The sequence below is a fragment of the Balaenoptera acutorostrata genome, chromosome 3 (genome assembly GCF_949987535.1).
Source record: "Balaenoptera acutorostrata chromosome 3, mBalAcu1.1, whole genome shotgun sequence".
Lineage (NCBI taxonomy): Eukaryota > Metazoa > Chordata > Mammalia > Artiodactyla > Balaenopteridae > Balaenoptera > Balaenoptera acutorostrata.
The window spans coordinates 52,078,731-52,100,399 of NC_080066.1; the positions used below are offsets into that span (position 1 = coordinate 52,078,731).

The 21,669-nt window shown below is 35.3% G+C and overlaps 1 protein-coding gene across 2 annotated transcripts in view; it reads left to right on the forward strand.

Annotated features, from left to right (window-relative positions):
- The window catches only part of LRRC28 (leucine rich repeat containing 28), a 186,026-nt gene that overhangs the window by 38,676 nt on the left and 125,681 nt on the right, over nt 1-21,669 (forward strand). For both annotated transcript variants that reach the window (XM_007191132.2, XM_007191134.2), the window contains 2 exons: nt 3,471-3,508; nt 5,534-5,671. In XM_007191132.2, the coding sequence (XP_007191194.1) occupies nt 3,471-3,508; nt 5,534-5,671 (176 nt within the window). The remainder of the gene's footprint in view (nt 1-3,470; nt 3,509-5,533; nt 5,672-21,669) is intronic.

A 21,669-nucleotide genomic window follows, 5' to 3' on the forward strand; every position in this document is an offset into this window, starting at 1 on the left:
ATTGAGCTTCTTGGGTTTGTGTCTTTATAGTTTGCATCAAATTTGGATTTTTTAAACATATTTCTTTAGATATTTATTTCTATACCCCTATCTCTGGTCCCTGCTTCTGGGACTCTTACATGTTTGTTAGTTTAATATGGTCCCATAATCACTGACACACTGTTCAGTTCTGTTCTTTTTTTTTTTTTTTAAATGTACTTCAGTTAGGACAAATTATATTTCTCTGTCTTCAGGGTTGGTAGTATTTTCTTCTTCAGTATCTAATAAGCTGTTAATCCAACCTAGTGACATTTTCACTTAGTTTGTTGTATATTTGATCTCTAGAAGCTCTATTTGGGTCTTCTTTATATGTTAACATTTCTCTCACAATGTTTATATTTTTCTTTGAATACCCGAATATAGTTATTATAGTTGTTTTGTTTTAAAGTTCTTATTTGCTAATTCCATCATTTGTGTCATACTGGTTCCGTTTGTATTAACTGTTTTTTATCCTGGTTATTGGTCACATTTTCCTAATTCTTAACACTTTTTGATTAGATGCTGGGCCTTATGAATACTTTATTGTGTCTACACTTTGTTGTCTTCCTTTTTGTGGTGCTTTGTTCTGGTCTGCAGTTATTTGCAATTTAGTTTGATCCTTTCATGGCCTGTCTTTATGCTTGTTAGGACAGGTCTAGAGTACTTCTACTAAAGGGATAGTTTAGCCCTATTACCCACACAGGACCTTTCTAGAATCTCATTTAAATGCACCAAGTGATCAACAAGGATTTGGTACACTTACTGCTCAGAGCTTGAATGCTTTCTAGCCCTGTATGAGCTCTGTGGACTGTTCAGCTGATAGGTTTTCAGTTACTTTTTGACTGGAGTGCATTTTAGAATTCAGCTAAGAGTCAAAGGATCCCTTGAAGTTTTTTTTTCAGTAGTGCCCTCTCCTCCAGAACTGTACCCACAACTTCCAGCTGCCTCAGGTTCCCTGAACTCTGATATGTTTCTTCATAACTCAGTGAGACTGCCATTCTTTGTTTGGGATCCCATTTTTGTACCACAGTACACAATTTGCCTCCAGGCATAAATCTGTGGACATTGTGTGGCTCACCTCACTTGTTTCTTCTCTGTCAGGGAACATAGTACTAGTTGCTTCTTGTCAGTATTTGAAAATAATTGTTTCATATATTCCATCTGGTTTTCTTGTTGCTTATAGCAATTAGGTAAATCTGGTCCTTATTATTTCGTCATGGCTGGAAGTATAAGTCCTGTTCCTTTAATAAAAAATTTTTTTTTAAATTTTGGAGCAATTTTTATTTACAGAAAAGTTGTAAAGATAGTAAGTACAGAGTTCCAGTATGCCCAGGTTTCTCCTTACAATTTACATCTTACAATTTCATTGAACATTTGTCAAGACTGAGAAACTGGCATTGCCATATTACTATTAAGTAAATATCTATATTTAATTTTATTAAAAAACTACCAAACCATTTTCTACAGTGGCTGTACAGTCATGCATTCCCACCAGCAGTGAATGAGAGTTCCTGCATTATTTGAGTAGAAGAATAACATGATGAAAACCAGTCACGTCAAAACACCAACATTTTAACTACTTTGAAATTACAAAAATTAAGTAGAGAGAAGTGACTTAAAATTGCTAAGCCTTTGATTACAAATGACTTATAACAATAATAATTATAACAGTGGCATTCATGGAACTCCGTTCTAAGGGCTTTACATTTATTAATTCATTTAATCCTCACAGCATCCCTATGTTGTTGGTGCTATTATCCTCCACTTCTGTAGATTAAGAAAGTGAAAAAGTCAGTAATTTTCCCCTGATACATAGCTATTAAGGTACAGGCAGTCTGGCTCCAGAACCTACTCTGATCTACTCTACCAGTGATGATTTTTCATCGGCTGCACATCAGAACAACTTGAGTTGAGATGCCCTTGGACATCTATATTTTGAAGACCACTGGTGATTCTAATGTGTAGTCAGGATTGGGAACATTCTAAACTAACATTTACTGCTTTTCATTATAATGTAGATAAATTTAATATGTTAAAATATACTTTTTGATTTTAATGATAATAGTACTTTAGTTCATATTTTGACTTGGACATTTTAAGGTCCTTTTTTGTAGGTAGAATTGGAGTTGAGGCAAAAATTTTGTGGATTACTGAAAAATCAGTTATGTCTTTATTTTGGTGTCTAGGCACTCTGCCTTTTGTGTAATACATGCAAATGTGTGTGTACACTTACTTATATACAGTCTTCCGGCATAAAGAATTTTTAGAGTAATCTGTTAAAGTAGTTAGATATTTCTTCCTAAAAGTAATGTTTAAAGAATATTGATTTTAAAATATGGAAACATTTAAAAAAAAGTAAAATATGGAATCATTCTGTATACACAAAACAAGGAATAAAATGAATCATAGAATGGTGTAATTGTTTAAATTGTGTTAGGCCCAGCAAGTTAATACCTACACAAAATTGATTTAATCCAGCATATAAAAATCTTCTTAAATTTATTAATTTTGTATCTTTCTTATTCTGTGTCATTGACATTTTAACATTTGATACTAGGCTAAAATATATAGAAGAAAAATTTTAAATTCTATTTAAAATATACTATATGAAGAGTGATTATGAGGTATAATAAATAAGGCAACAGGTTTGAAAATAGTTTATCAAAATCTAGTTCTCTGGTCTCAAAATCAATGATCTAAATTTATTTTTAAAATTATTATTATGTGATTTTCATTGGTCACTGTTGTTTTGCTCTGAATAGTTGGCTGCCGACCATTGCATGAAGTCTCCACCAGAGAGTGCTAAAGATATTTCAGTGGGGAATGTTATTTACTTAGACTTGCCTGGACTTGTCAGCCGGGTAGACTTTTTTTTTTCCTAAGAAAAGAATTTGATTTCTTATTTACAAAATTCCTCTTGCTGTGAAATATATTCTGTACCTTGACAGTTGAATATTTCTACAGATATCGTAAATGATGAGTATTTAATTGCTTCATTTTTGGTTCTCCATACTGGCTTGAAATATCTTTGATTATTTTGTGAAGTTATCCTTTAAAAACTAAAAGTTGCATTTTCCTTTACACAATAGATGTTGACTTTTCTTTACACGATAGATGTTTTTTTGAAAACCTGAATAATTTAAAATGAACTAGAGAAACTAGTAATTTGTTTTATGAGGTTGAAAAAAATACTGTGTATGTTTTAATTTTAAGATAGCAACTAAATTAGCAAATAGTTTTAATATTTGCAATTCTAGCATACAATATTATTCTCAAAGTATTATTAATTATCTGTGATGACCATATATTTTGTGTTACACATTTAGAGTAGGGTATGAAAGAAAATCTGGTCCCTTTATATTTGATAAATCTCTAAGTGAGCATTTTACAGAGTGATTATCTAACAGAAGTACTGAATGATAACAGCTGTTTTTTCCCTTCTTTTCCTCTAGGTATCTTCACTCAAATAACATAGTTGTGGTTCCGGAAGGTAAGTGCACTTCCAGTTTTTAGTTAGGAGGTGCTATAATTTAAATAGTAGAACAGATAGTATAGTGCTATTATAGTTTATAATAGAACAGATTGTCTCTTTAAACCAATTTTGGTTGGAAAATTAGGGAATTTTAATTATAGAGCATCTTTATTAGTTTCAAAGCTTTTTTTCCTCTAATTAGTAATCCAGTTAACTGTTACGATTAAATTAAATTTAAGAAGTCTAAAATGGTTATAATGGTTAGGTAAAAATTTATTATCAGATAAACTGTCATTGGGTAAATAATAAAATGATAACTTTTAAGTTTAATAAATCCAGTTAAGCATTTTGGTTGGATAAAAAAGACTTTATATATCATTTCATGAATTATTTATTCAAGTAATTTTTACATTGTTTTAACATTTTTATTCATGCTCTTTTTTTTTTTTTTTTTTCCACACACACACACTGTATTTTATTTTTACAAGAGATAAATAGACTGACACCAAGCATTGTACATGGATGACCACAACAAAAGCAACAATGATTGCAATTACCAAACATGGAACACACTTATACTATGTCATAATATTGACATTCAGTCCAGTAATCCTCCACTGTAACAGCTCCTTTACTTTGCAGTGAAAATTGATTTGTATATTCTTTTCCCCTGAGTCCTTGTGGGATTTTTTTTTTTAATTCAGACAGAAAGTCACAAAAATTATACTCATCCTCATCAGTTCACTCAGTCCCATGTAATTAATTTCTTTTTTTTTTCATCTTGATCTTTTGTTAGCACTTTTATGAGTTCATCAGTTTTTCATTAGAGTTCTGAAAATGCTTATTCATTCAGTTCAGCAGTACAGTCAGTTACCAGAAACCTGTACTTGTCAGAGTCTTTTCCATGAATTTCTTGAAGATGAAACCTTTTTATAGGAACATATTTGCAAAATCATCAGAGTACACCCAGAACTGTCTGTAAATGACAAAAGACTTAAAAATGACCATGGTTAAAGATTTGATGAAAGTTCATAATAATGCAGTTGACAAGAAAATTAGTTATTTCTGAGATATACATTTTAAAGTAATAACTAGGATTATTACTTATAACATTATACCAGAACATATAAGATTTTTAGACGTTTCCTGTAATGTCTGAAACATTTATATTAACATAGTTCCATACATATTTCCATACAAATACAAATATAAGATTTTTAGAAATTTCATGTAATGTCTGAAACATTTATATTAACATAGTTCCATACATATTTCCATACAAATACAAATATAAGATTTTTAGAAATTTCATGTAATGTCTAAAACATTTATATTAACATATTTCCATACATATTTCCATACAAATACAAATAAAAGATTTTTAGAAATTTCATGTAATGTCTGAAACATTTATATTAACATATTTCCATACATATTTCCATACAAATACAAATATAAGATTTTTAGAAATTTCATGTAATGTCTGAAACATTTATATTAACATATTTCCATACAAATAACCCAATGAAAGTTTAGTATTAGTTGTTTTGTTTGTTTTTTTATACTGCAGGTTCTTATTAGGCATCAGTTTTATACACATCAGTGTATACATGTCAATCCCAATCACCCAATTCAGCACACCACCATCCCCACCTCATCGCAGTTTTCCCCCCTTGGTGTCCATATGTCCATTCTCTACATCTGTGTCTCAACTTCTGCCCTGCAATCTGGCTCATCTGTACCATTTTTCTAGGTTCCACATACATGCATTAATATACGATATTTGTTTTTCTCTTTCTGACTTATATTCATGCTCTTTTTAAGGTAGAAGTGTTATCACTTCATAAAATTTAGTTTGATACTATACTCCAATAAAAATTTTAAAAAATTTTAGTTTGATATATGTTTTTACTATTATGTCAGCCGTGGAGACAGGGATATTAAGTATTAAAATATTTAAACTTGGAGTACTTGCATTAAAGTTTGGTCTTAAAACACTTGGGTCAAATTAATCTTGCTTTTACCTTTCTTTTCTCTTCGAAGCCATTGGGTCCCTTGTAAAACTACAGTGTTTGGATCTTAGTGACAATGCCTTAGAAATTGTTTGCCCAGAAATTGGTCGTCTGAGAGCTTTACGTCATCTTCGATTAGCTAATAACCAACTGCAATTCCTACCTCCAGGTAATCATAGTCTGTAGCACACGAGCTTCTTGTATATTACAAGTCTATTTTTATTAATATTTCTTACTTTGTGTCTAGGCAGTGGGCTTTGGATATATTTGTAAGTATTTGATTGTCTACTTGTTTGAGGATGACGCTAAGGAATGTGGATGAACTATGACTCAGAGTCTTTTCCTTGATGCAAACATGAGAAGGTGGCATTTATGTTTTTCAGCTACAATTACTATGGTTGTGCATTGGAATCAATGCTTCTTCAAATCACTGTCCTGGTGAAATATTTGTACCAAAAGCTACTTCAGTTCTGAATTTCACATAGGAGAATTTATATGAACTTTGCATTTTAGTGTCCAAAAAGCAGATACATACAGTGTTTTCTCTCATTCTCTAGTGAGGTAAATGATGTATGTTAACTTGGATTTAATGTGAAATCATACTAGAATTTAGTAGCAGAATTTAAGTTTGAGTCCTAGAATTAATTGTCAGTTCTGCCTTCTGTTCATCCTATTAGATTATGATGTACCTATTGATAGTACCAAAATCCTGCATTCTCCTGAGCTACCATTAAACCCTTTGACTTTCTTACAAGGGGTATTCAGAGACCTTCCTTTGTGAACCCACACATTTGCAGATTCCTCTGTCCTGTGTCATGTCACATATTTTTTTAAAAAGTGAAGTATGATTTAAAAAAAAACTTGTGCTTCAGGTATTACATAAGAGTTACTCTGCATTCAAAAATGAGCAAAAAAAATACAGATGTCATTCACATTGGCTGGGATTATTTCTACCTAGTAACTCAGGAATACCAACTAGTCTTTTAGTGTATCCGAGTGAAATGTGTGACTCAACCAAAATTACAAATTACTACCTGTCATAGAACTTCAGGGACATGTGAAACTGTTAAAAACTATTCATGTTAAATCCATGAATGAATTTATAATTTAAAAAATACTTTCTCCAAAGTTTTTCAAGTACAGAAATTTCTAAATGAAACACAGTAGCTGATTAATTTTTAGACTTTATGTGCTGACTTTCATATATAGGTTCAATATTGTATACAAAAATGATAATTAGTATAGCAGTTGACTCTGCTTAAAAAAATATTTTTTAACCACATATAATGAGAGTCTTCCTTTGTCCAACTCTACTTAATACAAAAATTTTCAGTATGGTGTGGGAATATGATCTTTAAATTTTATTGTATGTAATCAGACTCAGTGGTGTTTCATCATTCTAGCTTTCATCAAGTTTATGTATTCACATACTCAGGAAATTAGATTCTCTTTCAGAGACTGTCTAGAAAATATATCAGCAAAGATAATACTTTAGATTTTCAGGGTATTTTCATATATGAAACTTACACAAGATACATTATAGAGTCAAAACACATGGATATAATACTGAATATTTTAGATTTTCATAGTATTTTCATATATGAAGTTTATACAAGATATGTTGTAGAATCAAAATGCATAGGTATAGTACTGTATTCATAAGCCCCTTTTTCTATACATTTAAAGAACGTCTGAGTAACACAACTCTCTGTTAAAACATTGTTCTTTGTTTTCTATTTTTCTGTCTTTTCCTGTAATGTAAGAACATTTTGTGGTAAAATGTGGCCATTTCCTTCCATTATATACTCTCAGAGGTTAAGGATATACTACTAATGTCATTGACTGCTTCCTAGTAACCAGTGGAGGGTATAGGTTTCCTGACTACTTTAATATGATTTTAAATTTATATCTCACCTGTTTCATAATAGATTTGAGGCATTTACTTCTGATTTTATTTCCCTAGCTTATTTCTGTTGTTTATGTTTGGTTTTGCTTGTTTTGAGAAAATTGCATACAGTAATAACTGTGTATTTTGAGTAGAAACTTTTGATTAAACTATGTATAGACTTTTTTTTCTAGGCCATCATAAGTAGCAATGCACTAGATCTTACTAATTTTTTGAATCACTTTATGTATCTCTTTATGAGGTAATTTCAAGTGTTATGATTTGAATGGGAGAGGGGCTAGGTACACATCCCCCAGGTGTTTGACCGTCTTTGGGGACATACTATGGAAAAGTTATTTTAACTGCAGTAAAAAATGTGAGGGACCTCCATATAGTGTCCATTTGATGACGGTAGACTCCAATTGATATCTGATTGTTAGCCTCTTCTACCTAGTCCATGTTATTAGTATAGACTTCTTACGTGTTATATTCCTGTGAAAGACTTAATATTTTATTATGTGTATTTTTTTGTGGTTGAAAAACCGTTGAATGTAATTTCACATTCAGTATTTAAAATTTGAAAATTTAAGAGCAGTATTTAAAAAATTTTAAGCATTTAAAATATCTAAATGGATAATAGAGAGTTTTAAAATTAGGATCTGAGAATGGATTACAGGGGCTTCATGAATGCCCTCAAATTGTATGGACAGTTTGGTGTTTGTGAGTGTGTACATATTGCTGTGAAGAAGGTCCAATGTTTTTATCAGTTTCTCAAACAGATCCATGACTCATATAGTTGATTCTCTTGGGTTGTTTGCCAATACCCATTCTTTGGGAATGTCCCTTTCCCCCATTCTATTGGATTGCAGAGTACTGCCATTTTTCTACCTTGTGACATTGCTTTCTCTCCACAGTTGATTGGTCCTGGTGTAGGTACCTGACCCAAGCAGGACCATTTCTCTCCCTGGGCATTTTGAAACAGGTGGTGTGGGAGAAGGAAAGAGAACAAGAGAGAACAGCGGAGGCTGAGAAAGAAAATCAGGCTCTTTCTCTCTGGGCTTCTATACAATACTGTGTAATCTTGTGAGGTCTGGTAGTAGCCATGTGGACTGGGAAACAAGGAGAGAAAGATGAAGTAGATAACTAGAAAGAAGATGGAGGCAGAGACTTTCTAAATTTTCTTTAATTTCCCAATCACTGGTTCTGTTCTTAAGGCCCATAGACTTTGCGCTTAAGCTAACTCTAGCTGGCTTCTGTGAATTGTCAGCAAAAGAGCTCCATGTAACATAGCTGCCCCAAAGACGTAAAACAGCCTGTCTGGGGTATAGGATTAATTGTATATTGAACTCTCCTATTTACTTCACTGTTATGCTTTGAAATTGCAAAAGCTCTTATTAATAGTAGGAAGTCCAGGGTTAGCAACAGCATGATCAGTAGTATGTCTGTGAAGTGGTTCATTCTGTCATGTTTTTTCCTTTTTGTAGTATGCTTTGTACCCTTTCTATTTTATTTATTTATTTATTTATTTATTTATTTATTTACCTGAACTCAAGTAATTTTGGAGGAGGTACAGAGATCATTGGCGTGGGGTGATGATGGGTGTAGAAATGTGAAGACAGGCTATAAAGAGTATGTTGCTAAGTCGGTATAGGGAAAGTGTACTGCCCTCTTTGGCCCCGTAGCTGGGCCTGAGAAACTGACATAAGACAGATTAACAGGAGAAAAGTATACAGATTTTATTTAGTAATTTTTACATGTACACAGGAGCGTTCATAAGAAAAATGAAGACCCAAAGAAGTGTAGTTAGAACCAAACACATATATACTAGGTTGGACAATGAGTAGTAAATTGTGAAAATGTGACAAGACAAAGGAGTTTGAGCAAGGGCAGTTATTTGTAGAAAAGTGACTAGGAAGATAAGGTTTGGTTTAACAAGGTTTGTTTGTCGTTTGGCCTCACCTCCCTGTCTCTGGTCATAAGAATGTCTTCCTTCCTCCTGATATGGGGGTTACACCTTTTGCATGGGAATTTTATCTCCTGCTTTCAGGAAGAAGAAGGAAGCTTAGAGTGCTCTTCTTGCATCTGCTGTTTTTCAGTGCCTTTAACTTAAAATAATCAGTACACCAGGATGGCATATTTTGGGGTGGCATACTCTGAACTCCTACACCAGCCACCACAGTGGGCAACTAGAGCTTAATTCTGTGTGAAACATATCCCTCAGAATCATCCCACTAAAGTGCTGAAAGAGCTACAGTACTTCAACATCAACTTCCAAAAATTATGGTTGAGAGCTGATTGGGTGGGAGGGTGGGTGTTAATTCTCTGTTACTTCTGGCATGCTGCACATGTACACACATGGACAGAGCAGCAGCCTTCTGCAGTTTCAGGAAAGTCCTCAGCCACAGCGATATGGATACTGGTAGTGGAGCAATGGCCAGAAAACACTGAAGTGGTCCACCTAGGTGATATGTGTGGAGCTCTGACAAGTTCTCACAGACATCATGCACCATGGATGAAGAGAGGTGCTTGGTATATCTGCTTTCAAAATCTTCCAGACTTGGTCCATAGACCCCAACCTGAAAGATAAGACTAATTTAATAGTTTGGGTTTAACTTGGTTCCAAATTACCTCCCCCACAAAAAAATCTTCTGGCTAATGTTATTGAAATCATAGTCTATGGTGTAAGAACTTTGGAACCTGAAGCACTATTTTTCTGAGCAGATCCAGTCCCTCCTCCCTTTTTTTCAATAACTTTGTATATTATTTGGCAATGAGTGTTGTGGGTTTATATTTTAAATACCATATGGAAAAGGTTAAATGAATATTTTGGCTTTTTTTACTGTGATATTTAAAAATTTATTTTTAATTTTTGTTCATTTTTCACAAGTAAAAATTGTACATATTTAAAGTATACAGTGTGATGTTTTGACATATGTATATATTGTGAAATGATTACTACAATCGAACTAATTAACATATTTGTCACCTCCCAAAGTTACATTTTGTGTGAGTGTGTGGTGAGAACACTTGAGATCTACTCTCTTAGCAAACTTCAAATACACAATGCACTATTATTCAGTTGCCTTTTAAAAAAACTTTTTATTGTGGTAAATTTTAAGCACAATCAAAAGTAGACAGAATAGAATAGTAAGCCCCCATATACCCAATATCTAACTTTAACAATTATCATGGTTTTCTCCTCTCTTGTATTATTTTTCTTTTAACTTTTGTTCTTCATATTTTTGTCCTCTCTTAAAGTTGTTTATTTTTTAATTGGGGTAAAATTTACATACAGTGAAATGCTCAAGTGTACAATTGTGAGTTTTGATAAATGTATATACCCATGTAACCAACATCTTATTTGAGATACAGAACATTTCCATTAACCCAGAATGTTCTCTTATGCCACTTCCAGTCAATCTTTTTGCTATAGGCAAACCCTATTCTGATTTCTCTTACCATAGATTAATTTTGTCTGTTGTTGAAAATAACATAAATGGGAACATATAGTATGTTCTCTGTTTGACTTCTTTCACTCAAAATAATGGTTTCAAGATGCATCCATGCTGTTGCATGTGTCCGTAGTTCATCCTGTTTTATTGCAGAGTAGAATTCCATTGTATAAACATACAATTTATAATTTACTTTCCTCTTAATGGACATGTCAGTTTTTTCTAGCTTTGGGCTATTATCAATAAAACTAATATAAACATTCTTGTATAAGACTTTTTATGGACATACGTTTTTATTTCTCTTGGGTAAATACCTATTAGTAGAAATGTGATTCATAATATAGGTGTATGCTTAGCTTTATAAGAAATTGCCCAGCAGTTTTAAAAATAGTTATACCATTTTACACTTCTCACAGAAATATATGAGAGTTCTAGTTACTCTGCATGTTTGCTAGTATTTGGTGTTGTCTGTTTTTGGCTTTGTTTGTTTATTTTAGCTGTAGTAATGGATGTGAAGTTACATTACATTGTTTTAATTTGTATTTAATTGAATTTGTCTTTCCCTCTTGACTAATGGTATTGAGCACCTTCTAATGTATTCGTGGACTATTCCAAATCTTCTTTTTGAATTGTAGGCAGTATCTCCCTGCTTTACAGACCAGTGGCCGGATTTAGGTTGCTGAAGAATTCTCTTTGCTCTCTAGTTCTGCCCCTTGCTCTCTGTGCCTTGAGAGCTCTTTTAGCCCTGCTGCCCCATCGTTGACCTGTGTATGGCTGCCCTGTACTCTGAAGGTGGGTCTTTGCCTCTGCAAAGTTTCTCTTGGCTTTCCTGTTATCTTCCATTCCTCAAGTCTTCCTTAGCTCAAGGCCTAGAGGACTTTGGGGAGATGATCTCAGCTCTCTTCTCTTGCCCCCATTTTTGGTGAAAACTAGTGGAAAAGAGTTAGTGTGAAGGGGGGCCAGGTAGTTCATACAGCCTCTCTCTGTGTCTGGGGCTGCTCTGGATTCTATGCTGGTATGCCAGTCCACACATAGCCCTTCAAAGGTAGACTGGTTTCTTTTTAGTGCTTGTCTGTGGCAGATTCCTTGTCTTCCCATTACAGTCAAGGGTGATAGCAACTGGAAATCTCTTCTGTTTTAAAATGGGCTTATCACTTTTTGGAGTTGATTTTGGTTTCTGGGTGTCCTCAGTCTCTGAAAAATTTTAGAAACTATAATTATGTAGCTTATCCAACTTCTTCTCATGGTTAGGGTGTAAGTGACAACTCTTTTGACTTTTTATTTTCCTATTGGCATTAAGTTCTCCTCCCTCACAGGCTACCACAATTTGGTTTTTGTTCCTCTCTACCTTTCTTCCTCTACCTACTTTCTGTCTTCTTTTGGATTACTTGAGTATGTTTTAGTGTTCCATTTTATTTCCTCTACTGGTTTTTCTTTACAGTTTACAATATGCACCCTTAACTTATTGCAGCTTACTTAGGATACTGTACCACTTAATATAAATTTTAAGAACCTTCCAGGGCCTTTCCTAGTCGTCCAATGGTTAAGAATCCACTTTCCAGTGTGGGGGATGCGGGTTTGATCCCTGGTCGGGGAACTAAGATCCCACATGCCGTAGGGCTACGGAGCCTGCATGCCACAACTAGAGAGCCCATGTGCTGCAACTGTAGAACCCACACGCTCTGGAGCCCGCGTGCCACAACTACAGAGCCCACGTGCTCTGGAGCCAGCATGCCACAACTAGAAGTCTTTGTGCTGCAATGAGGAGCCCATGTGCCGCAACTAAGACCTGAAGCAGCCAAAAATAAATGAATAAATAAATAAATATTAAAAAAAAAGAACCTTCCAATAGTATACTTCCATTTACCCTCCTTCCTTTGTGTTATTGTATCATGTATTTTATATCTATATATGTTAATGAACCCTACAATATAATGTTTATTTTGCAATGGTCAGTTATCTTTAAAGGAAATCACAATAATTTTTTAAAAAGATATTCTTTGTATTTACCCATATATTTATCATTTCCCGTGCTCTTCATTCTTTCTTGTAGATCTCTTTTTTATTTGGTATCATTTCTCTTCAGCCTAAAGTATTGATACTTTCTTTAATATTTCTTGTAGTGCAGTTCTACTGTCATAGTTCTACTGAACTATGTCAGTTTCTCTTAATGCAAAAATGTCTATTTAACCTTTGACTTTGAAGCATATTTTCTCAGGATATAGGAGTCTGGGTTGACAATTTTTTTTAGCACTTTTAAATACAGCTTTCCATTGTCTTCTGATCCCATTGTTTCTGATGAGAAGTCAGTTGTAATTTGTATCATTGTTACCCCATATATGTCTTCTTCTATGGCTATATTAAAATTTTTCTCTTTATCTTTGGTGTTAGCAGTTTGTCTATGATGTACCATGATGTAGGATTTTTTATATTTATCCTGCAAGGGCTTTTCTTGATTCCCAAATTGGGAAGTTTCCTGTTACCTGTTATTATTTCTTTATATATTTTTCAGCCCCACATTTTTTTTTTTCTTTCAAGAACTCCAGTTACACACATTAGATCATTTGATAATGTTTCACAGGTCACTGAGGCTTTGTTCTTTTTTTAATCTTTTTTTTTTCCTCCTTATCTAGAGGTTGGATGATATCTGTGTATCTGTCTTCTACTCCAGTAACTTCTTTTGTGATCTCCCATATGTTATTTATTAAGCCCCTCTTCACCCTCTCACAGCTGTTTCCTCTTTGGTACCTTGTCTTGCATTTTCCAGCTGCTTCAGCCTCCCAAACTGTGATCTCTGTCTCTTTAGCACTGTGAGACTGCAAGGTTCTACTTGGGTTCCACTTCCCTGTGTTGTGGGCAAGAAAGCCTTGTCCAGCTTGGGACACAAGGGGTGTTTACCTTATTTCAATGATCAGAGTCCTTTGTTTCCTGTTTGTTGCTTGAAAGCAGTTGCCTCATATATTTTTGACTAGTTTTATTGCTATATTTTGGTGGGAGGCAAGTCTGGTATCAGTGTCCCTGTCATATCTGGAAGTGGAAGTCCTATTAGATGTTCTTTGATTTCTCATCTGATTGCTTACCTGCATTCTTTTATATATATAACTTGTATGCCATTTAAACATTAATATGTTGCCTTCTCCTACTTCCAGTATCAAAACTATAGCATTATTTGTTACAGAATAAATTTAAACTCATTTTCTTCCAAAGGCTTTTTCTAACTTAAGTAAAATTACATTATCTATTATGAAGGGAAGTACAGTGTACTTACAAATAAAGGATTACTGGAGAAAGATTTCCATCAGTGCAGAGCAACTTGCCAAATACTTTGTGATTCACCATTGGCCACAAAGGCCAATGAATATTAGAAGAATCAGAAAATCCAGCTGCCCCTTGATAGTAAAGAGAATCCTGGTGCTGTGATTTACTGTAAACTCTGTGAATTCCCATGAGAGAAGATTATGGTAGCAGACAAACAGCAAAATGTAACTAGGAGTCAGAAAAGATGTTGCTTACATCTGCTATATAAATCAGCCTGTTTTTTTTTTTAAATGGTTTTATCTTTGAAAAATTGTTCTGCATACCAAAAAGGGAAGGATTTTTTAGCCCAAATTGAAAACGTTAAAGCAGTCTAGGGGCTTCCCTGGTGATGCAGTGGTTAAAAATCTGCCTGCCAATGCAGGGGACATGGGTTCGAGCCAGGTCTGGGAAGATCCCACATGCCGCGGAGCAACTAAGCCCGTACGCCACAACAACTGAGCCTGTGCTCTAGAGCCCACGTGCCACAACTACTGAGTCCACGTGCCATAACTATTGAAGCCTGCATGCCTAGAGCCCGTGCTCCACAACAAGAGAAGCCACCACAATGAGAAGCCCATGCACTGCAACGAAGAGTAGCCCCCGCTCAACGCAACTAAAGAAAGCCCGCGTGCAGCAGCGAAGACCTAATGCAGCCAAAAATAAATAAATAAATAAATTTATAAAAAAAGAAAAGCAGTCTATGTTGTACTTAAATGGATAAAAGCATGCAAAAACAGAAATACATACTACATATAACTAGCATGAATTGTTCTAAAACTCAGGCTTCAAGTATGGTCAAGTTTATCACTTTTCTTAAAATTTATTTTTCCTCCAGTTGAGCCTCTGTTGCTTTATTAAAATGAAATTTAGTATCTCTTCTTAGCTCTGTCCTGTTGCCACCAAGTTATTCTGAAATCTTTATGCTCACTGGTCTAATGTGGAGGTTGGGGTCAGCCTTCTTCCTGCAGAGGACAGGCTTCCTAGGAAGCCCAATCACTCTAGAGTTTCCCCTGTTGCTTGCTGCCCACCTGCTGAAAATTCATTGGCATAGTCTGACAGATAGTAGTGCAGGCTGCTGTGACTCTTCAGAGGTGCTGACCCCACTCCTGTAGGTACAGGCCTGGTCAGAGGTGCTCCACGTTTGCATTCCGTGAGTTTCAGTTTCTAGGAATGATGGGTGGCCCCAGGAACACTGGGTCAGCCCTGGTTTCACTGTGCCTGTGTTCTCTTTCTTCTTTAGTGATCAACTGAAAGGGAGAAGAGAGCAGCTTTCTTTTTGAATCCTCAAAGCACAAAGGATCTTACTGTGCCACTGCCGCCAAATAATCAAGGTTGTTCACCCCCGTATTACCCTCCTTGGGTGGATACCATAGTAATTCAGGGTGATTTACCTTCCTAGTGAGACAGCTTTTCACTGATTCTACATCAGTACTGGCAAAATAACTAGCTAGCACTTTTCTCACTAAAAAAATGTAAATAATTAATCTCTGGCAGAGTCCCATCTGGTGTTACCAGGCTATATATGTATAGTCATCAATATATGTAAATAGATTTTCTCTATTTTACAGGGTTATCTACATGACCTGGGGCACTTACTGTTTCACCTACTCAACAGAAAAGTATTTGTTGGTTCAAAATACCATGCTATGTACTAGAGGAACTGGGGACAGTGAAGGGGTACAAAATCCAGAGCCAGGTTTCAAAGGAGCTTATAATATTTTATTGTCAAATAGTTTAAACTATGAACTTCCAAAGAAGAGACTAGGTGGAGGGCTTCCCTGGTGGCACATTGGTTAGGAATCCGCCTGCCAGTGCAGGGGACACGGGATAGAGCCCTGGTCTGGGAAGATCCCACATGCCGTGGAGCGGCTAAGCCCGTGTGCCACAACTGCTGAGCCTATGCTCTAGAGCCTGTGAGCCACAACTAATGAGCCCGTGTGCCACAACTACTGAAGCCTGCAAGCCTAGAGCCTGTGCTCTGCAACAAGAGAAGCCACTGCAATAAGAAGCCTGTGCACCACAACAAAGAGTAGCCCTCGCTAGCCGCAGCTAGAGAAAGCCCGCACGCAGCAACGAAGACCTAATGCAGCCAAAAATAAATAAATAAATTTATTTAAAAAAAAAAAAGACTAGATGGAGAAGAGAAAGAAGTATCGAGTGTGTTAGTAGTTGGTCATTATCTTGGTAGTGTGCCAAGTGGTTCAGATACTTTGGCAACTAATGGATATAGGGATAAAAATCTAGCAATCTACCTACCCTCAGTTTGCTAGGTGACCACTGAATAAATGAATAAATTGTCTACCAGAGTCCTAAACTCATATTCATAACCTGTTCTTTCAGTGTCTCTTATAGACTTCCATCTACTTTATTAGTCTCTTTGTAACACATATAGTACTTTATTCGTAAATTTACCTTTATACTATATAGTTAAACATATATTAGTAACTTTATAGTATTATATAGATTTTTAATTCAGACTTTTACATAAAATTATTTTGGTGTACTAGATTAGATAAAACAGATTTATCAGAAAAAAAATCTGTCAATACTATTACATATTGTAAAATCTGTTTACAAATAGAGTTAAAACTTCTAAATTGTATTTTAAAACTCTTACAAGTTTTGAAAATTGGGCAAAAGTCTTAGAATCAAAATGACCATTAAAATTCTTCTAAAAGAAAAAAAATTGTTTTCTGGACTATGCATCCTTCTCAGTGCAAATAAATACAGAAAATACTCCTTTTTAGGAAAGGTGTGAAGGGAAGTGGTGGAAAACTTCCCAAATGTCAGAAACACAAAAGTTCATTCTGATGATACTTTTAAAAAAAAGCAAAAGGAGAAAAGTTGGTCCCTCAGACTTGGAAAGCCTCTCCCATCATACTATTGGCTAAGGCATGTTGAATTCCTTTCTGTGGCCCATTCCTTTGTGAAAAGATTTCAAAGCAGCTAATATCATCACAGCAGTGATCTAATTTGAAATCTTTTAAGGGGAATACTGCCAAATTCACTTCACACGCAGTGCTGCTTCTCTTCCCTTTCTGTACAGAATTTTCTACTCCATGGTCTATTACAAGCTTGGTGCTGTATGGGAACCTTGAAGACAGTACTGAGGTCAGTGAAGAGAGTTTAAAGAGAAGTCAGGCATGATGTGAGGGACTGAGCTGATGTTTACGTGGTGTGCAAGAGCAAATGACTTGGAGTTGGATATTTTCCATTATTTTGTCTTTGAAATGTATCTGTCTCATAGTCTATCATCCACACTGCTTCCAGGATTATCCTTCTAAAATACAGATTTGGTAAACTACTTCCCCAATTAAAATCCTTCGAGGATTATTTCAATCCTTCATTGAAATAATTTGCTAAAAGTGTGTGGTTGCCGGAATAGAAGCCCATGTTGGGTAATAATCATTTGTTTATTTTGAAGACCAGGAATTAGGAATATTAAAAGAAAAAAAACCCCTGATAATTGTAGAAGTGTTCTTTTTTGATTTTTTTTTTTTTTTTGATGTGGACCATTATTAAAGTCTTTATTGAGTCTGTTACAATATTGCTTCTGTTTTGGTTTTTTGGCCGCGAGGCATGTGGGATTTTAGCTCCCCGACCAGGGATCGAACCCACACCCCCTGTATTGGAAGGTGAAGTCTTAACCACTGGACTGCCAGGGAGAGGCCCTGTAGAAGTATTCTTAATCTTTTGGAATAAACTTTCTTCAGAACTTATGTATTTTCTTACGCACAACCTATTAATGGGAATTCAGAGATTTTACTTTTTTATTCAAATCAACTTGCAGTATTTTGGAGGTGGCATGGAGTAATTTCTATCATACCTTTTGATATGGCATAACTTGGGTTTGTAGTTCATTTTTATGCAGTTCATTCATAGCTTTCAAGTATTCAGCATGTTTTTCTTATGTTAATAGAGTGATTTGATATACTGCATTTATTAAGCAATCTTTGGGAAAGGCAAGTATTAAATAGATACATAAACAAAGGTTATATTTTCATGGTTGTTGTATGGTTTTAATTGATTTTTCTACCTTGATTTCAGTATACTGTTGTTTTGTGATATAATCAGAAAATTACAGTTTCATGTTAATACAATTGTGGAGAAAAATTAACTGGCAGAATATAGGTGATGTGCTGAAATATGTATTTCTTAAAAAATTATGTCTTCAACATGTAAAATATTTTGTTTTGTTTCTTCATGTGTTATTTGAACATGCTTATTGGTTACTTCCTCTGTTTTATCTTGTTAAAGGTTTTAATTTAAATCAGATTGTCTGTTCTGCAAGTAATTTTAAAATTAATGATTGTTTTAGTGCAGAAAAAGCATTATGATCTGCCAAGGATTGATGTAATGAGAAGTAATTAAACAAAATTTAGTTTGTTACCAAATTCACCCTGCCCCCACCCCACACAATTGGCATCACAGTTCTTTGGGTTTTTTTCAATTTCTTTATAAAAAATCAACATATTAAGCAGATACATTGATGTTTTTGAGCAATTTGTTGTAGTTTTCACTGGGTATTTATAAGGTAGTGAGAGAACTTGCAATAAAAACTGTGGCTATGGAAGTGACAAAGGGTTCAAAAAATGAATGTCCTTATATGCTTATAACAAATGCTATTAGTTGGTTGTATGTCTCTTCTACTTCTTAGCTGGATCTGCTGACTTCCCTGCTCCTGACTTATTCTGAAAGAGAATCAAAGTCTGGCAGGTCTGTCTTGATGACTTTTTTCTTTTTAATTTAAAAAGTTTGGTATTCATCACTTTAGTATGAATTTATAGTACCAATATTAGTGTCTTATTATTTATTTTTTTAGGAATAACAGCAGGTTTTGTAGGAGTCATATTATTTACACATACATTTAGGTCCTAACACAAAAGTTTGTTGGAAAAAATAGCTGAAAGATACATAGATGTTTAGAGTAATAGATCTCAGAATTTCTCTTTCCTTCATCCATTTTTACCTCTTTTTAAAATATAAATGTACATTTTTATGAAGGAAAGTACAAATTTCTTACAAGTAAAATAAGATTAAAATTTTAATTATTAAATCTTTAGTCGAGTAACCAAAGAAATATTCTTATAAATGCATTAAAAAATGCTTTTTTTTTTAATGTTTTATTTTATATTGGAGTATAACTGATTGACAATGTTGCGGTAGTTTCAGGTACACAGCAAAGGGACTCAGCCATACAGATACATGTATCCACTCTCCCCCAGACTCCCCTCCCATCCAGGCTGCCACATAACATTGAGCAGAGTTCCCTGTGCTATACAATAGGTCCTGTTGGTTATCCATTTTAAATATAGCATTGTGTACATGTCGATCCCAAACTCCCTAACTATCCCTTCCCCCCATCCTACCCCCACTCCGGGTAACCATAAGTTTGTTTTCTAAGTCTGTGAGTCTGTTTCTGTTTTGTAAATAAGTTCATTTGTATCATTTCTTTTTAGATTCTGCATATAAGTGATATCATACGATATTTCTCTTTCTCTGACTTACTTCACTCAGTGTGACACTCTAGGTACATCCATGTTGCTGCAAATGGCATTATTTCATTCTTTTTAATGGCTGAGTAATATTCCATTGTATATATGTACCACATCTTCTTTGTACATTCCTCTGTCGATGGACATTTAGGTTGCTTCCATGTCTTGCCTATTGTAAAAAGTGCTGCAATGAACACTGGGGTGCATGTATCCTTTCGGATCATGTTTTTCTCCAGACATATGCCGAGGAATAGGATTGCAGTGTCATATGGGAGCTCTATTTTTAGTTTTTTAAGGAACCTTCATGCTGTTCTCCATAGTGACTGTACCAATTTACATTCCCACCAATAGTTTAGGAGGGTTCCCTTCTCTCCATACCCTCTCCAGCATTTATTGTTTGTGGATTTTTTGATGATAGCCATTTTGACTGGTGTGAGGTGATATCTCATTGTAGTTTTGATTTGCATTTCTCTAATGGTTAGCGATGTTGAACATCTTTTCATATGCCTCTTGGCCATCTGTATGTCTTCTTTGGAGAAATGTCTATTTAGGTCTTCTGCCCATTTTTTGATTGGGTTGTTTGTTTTGATGATATTAAGCCTTATGAGCTGTTTGTAAACTTCGGAGACTAATCCCTTCTCGGTCACATCATTTGCAAATATTTTCTCCCAATCTGTGGGTTGTCTTTTCATTTTGTTTATGGTTTCCTTTGCTGTGCAAAAGCTTTTAAGTTTAATTAGGTCCCATTTGTTTATTTTTGTTTTTATTTCCATTATTCTGGGAGATGGATTGAAAAAGATATTGCTGGGATTTTTTTTTTTCTGGTTGCACTGGGTCTTTGTTGCTGCACATGGGCTTTCTCTAGTTGTGGCGAGTGGGGGCTACTCTTTGTTGCGGTGCGTGGACTTCTCATTGTGGTGGCTTCTCTTGTTGTGGAGCATGGGCTCTAGGTGTGCGGGCTTCAGTAGTTGTGGCGTGCGGGCTCAGTAGTTGTGGTAAGTGGGCTCTAGAGCACAGGCTCAGTAGTTGTGGCACACAGGCTTAGTTGCTCCGCGGCATGTGGGATCTTCCTGGACCAGGGCTCAAACCCGTGTCCCCTGCATTGGCAGGTGGATTCTTAACCACTTTGCCACCAGGGAAGCCCATTGCTGTGATTTATGTCAGAGAGTGTTCTACCTATGTTTTCCTCTACAAGTTGTATAGTGCCCAGTCTCACATTTAAATCTTTAAAAAAATTTTTTTTTTACTTAAAAAAATTTTTTTATTGTTTTATTTATTTATTTTATTTAATTAATTCATTTGGCTGCATGGGGTCTTCATTGTTGCATGCGGGCTTTCTCTAGTTGTGGTGAGTGGGGGCTACTCTACGTTGTGATGCGCAGGCTTCTAATTGCGGTGGCTTCTCTTGTTGTGGAGCACAGGCTCTAGGCGCATGGGCTTCAGTAGTTGTGGCACACGGGCTCTAGAGTGCAGGCTCAGTAGTTGTGGCACGTGGGCTTAGTTGCTCTGCAGCACATGGGATCTTCCCAGACCAGGGCTCGAACCCATGTCCCCTGCATTGGCAGGCGGATTCTTAACCACTGCGCCACCAGGGAAGTCCACATTTAGGTCTTTAATCCACTTTGAGAGCTTATTTTTGTGTATGGTGTTAGAGAATGATCTAATTTCATTTGTTTTACATGTAGCTGTCCAGTTTTCCCAGCACCATTTGTTGAAGAGACTGTCTTTACACCACTGTGTAGTCTTGCTTCCTTTGTTGTAGATTAATTGACCATAGGTTTGTGGGTTTATTTCTGGGCTTTCTATCCTGTTCCATTGATCTATATTTCTGTTTTTGTGCCAGTACCATACTGTTTTGATGACTATAGCTTTGTAGTATAGTCATCAAATGTAGGGCTCATAACCTTCACTCCAATGGGAGAATTTCTGTGGTATAATTGTTCTCCAGTTTGTGGGTTGCCCACCTGGCGGGTATGGGATTTGATTTTATCGTGATTGAGCCCCTTCTACCATCTCACTGCGGCTTCTCCTTTGTCTT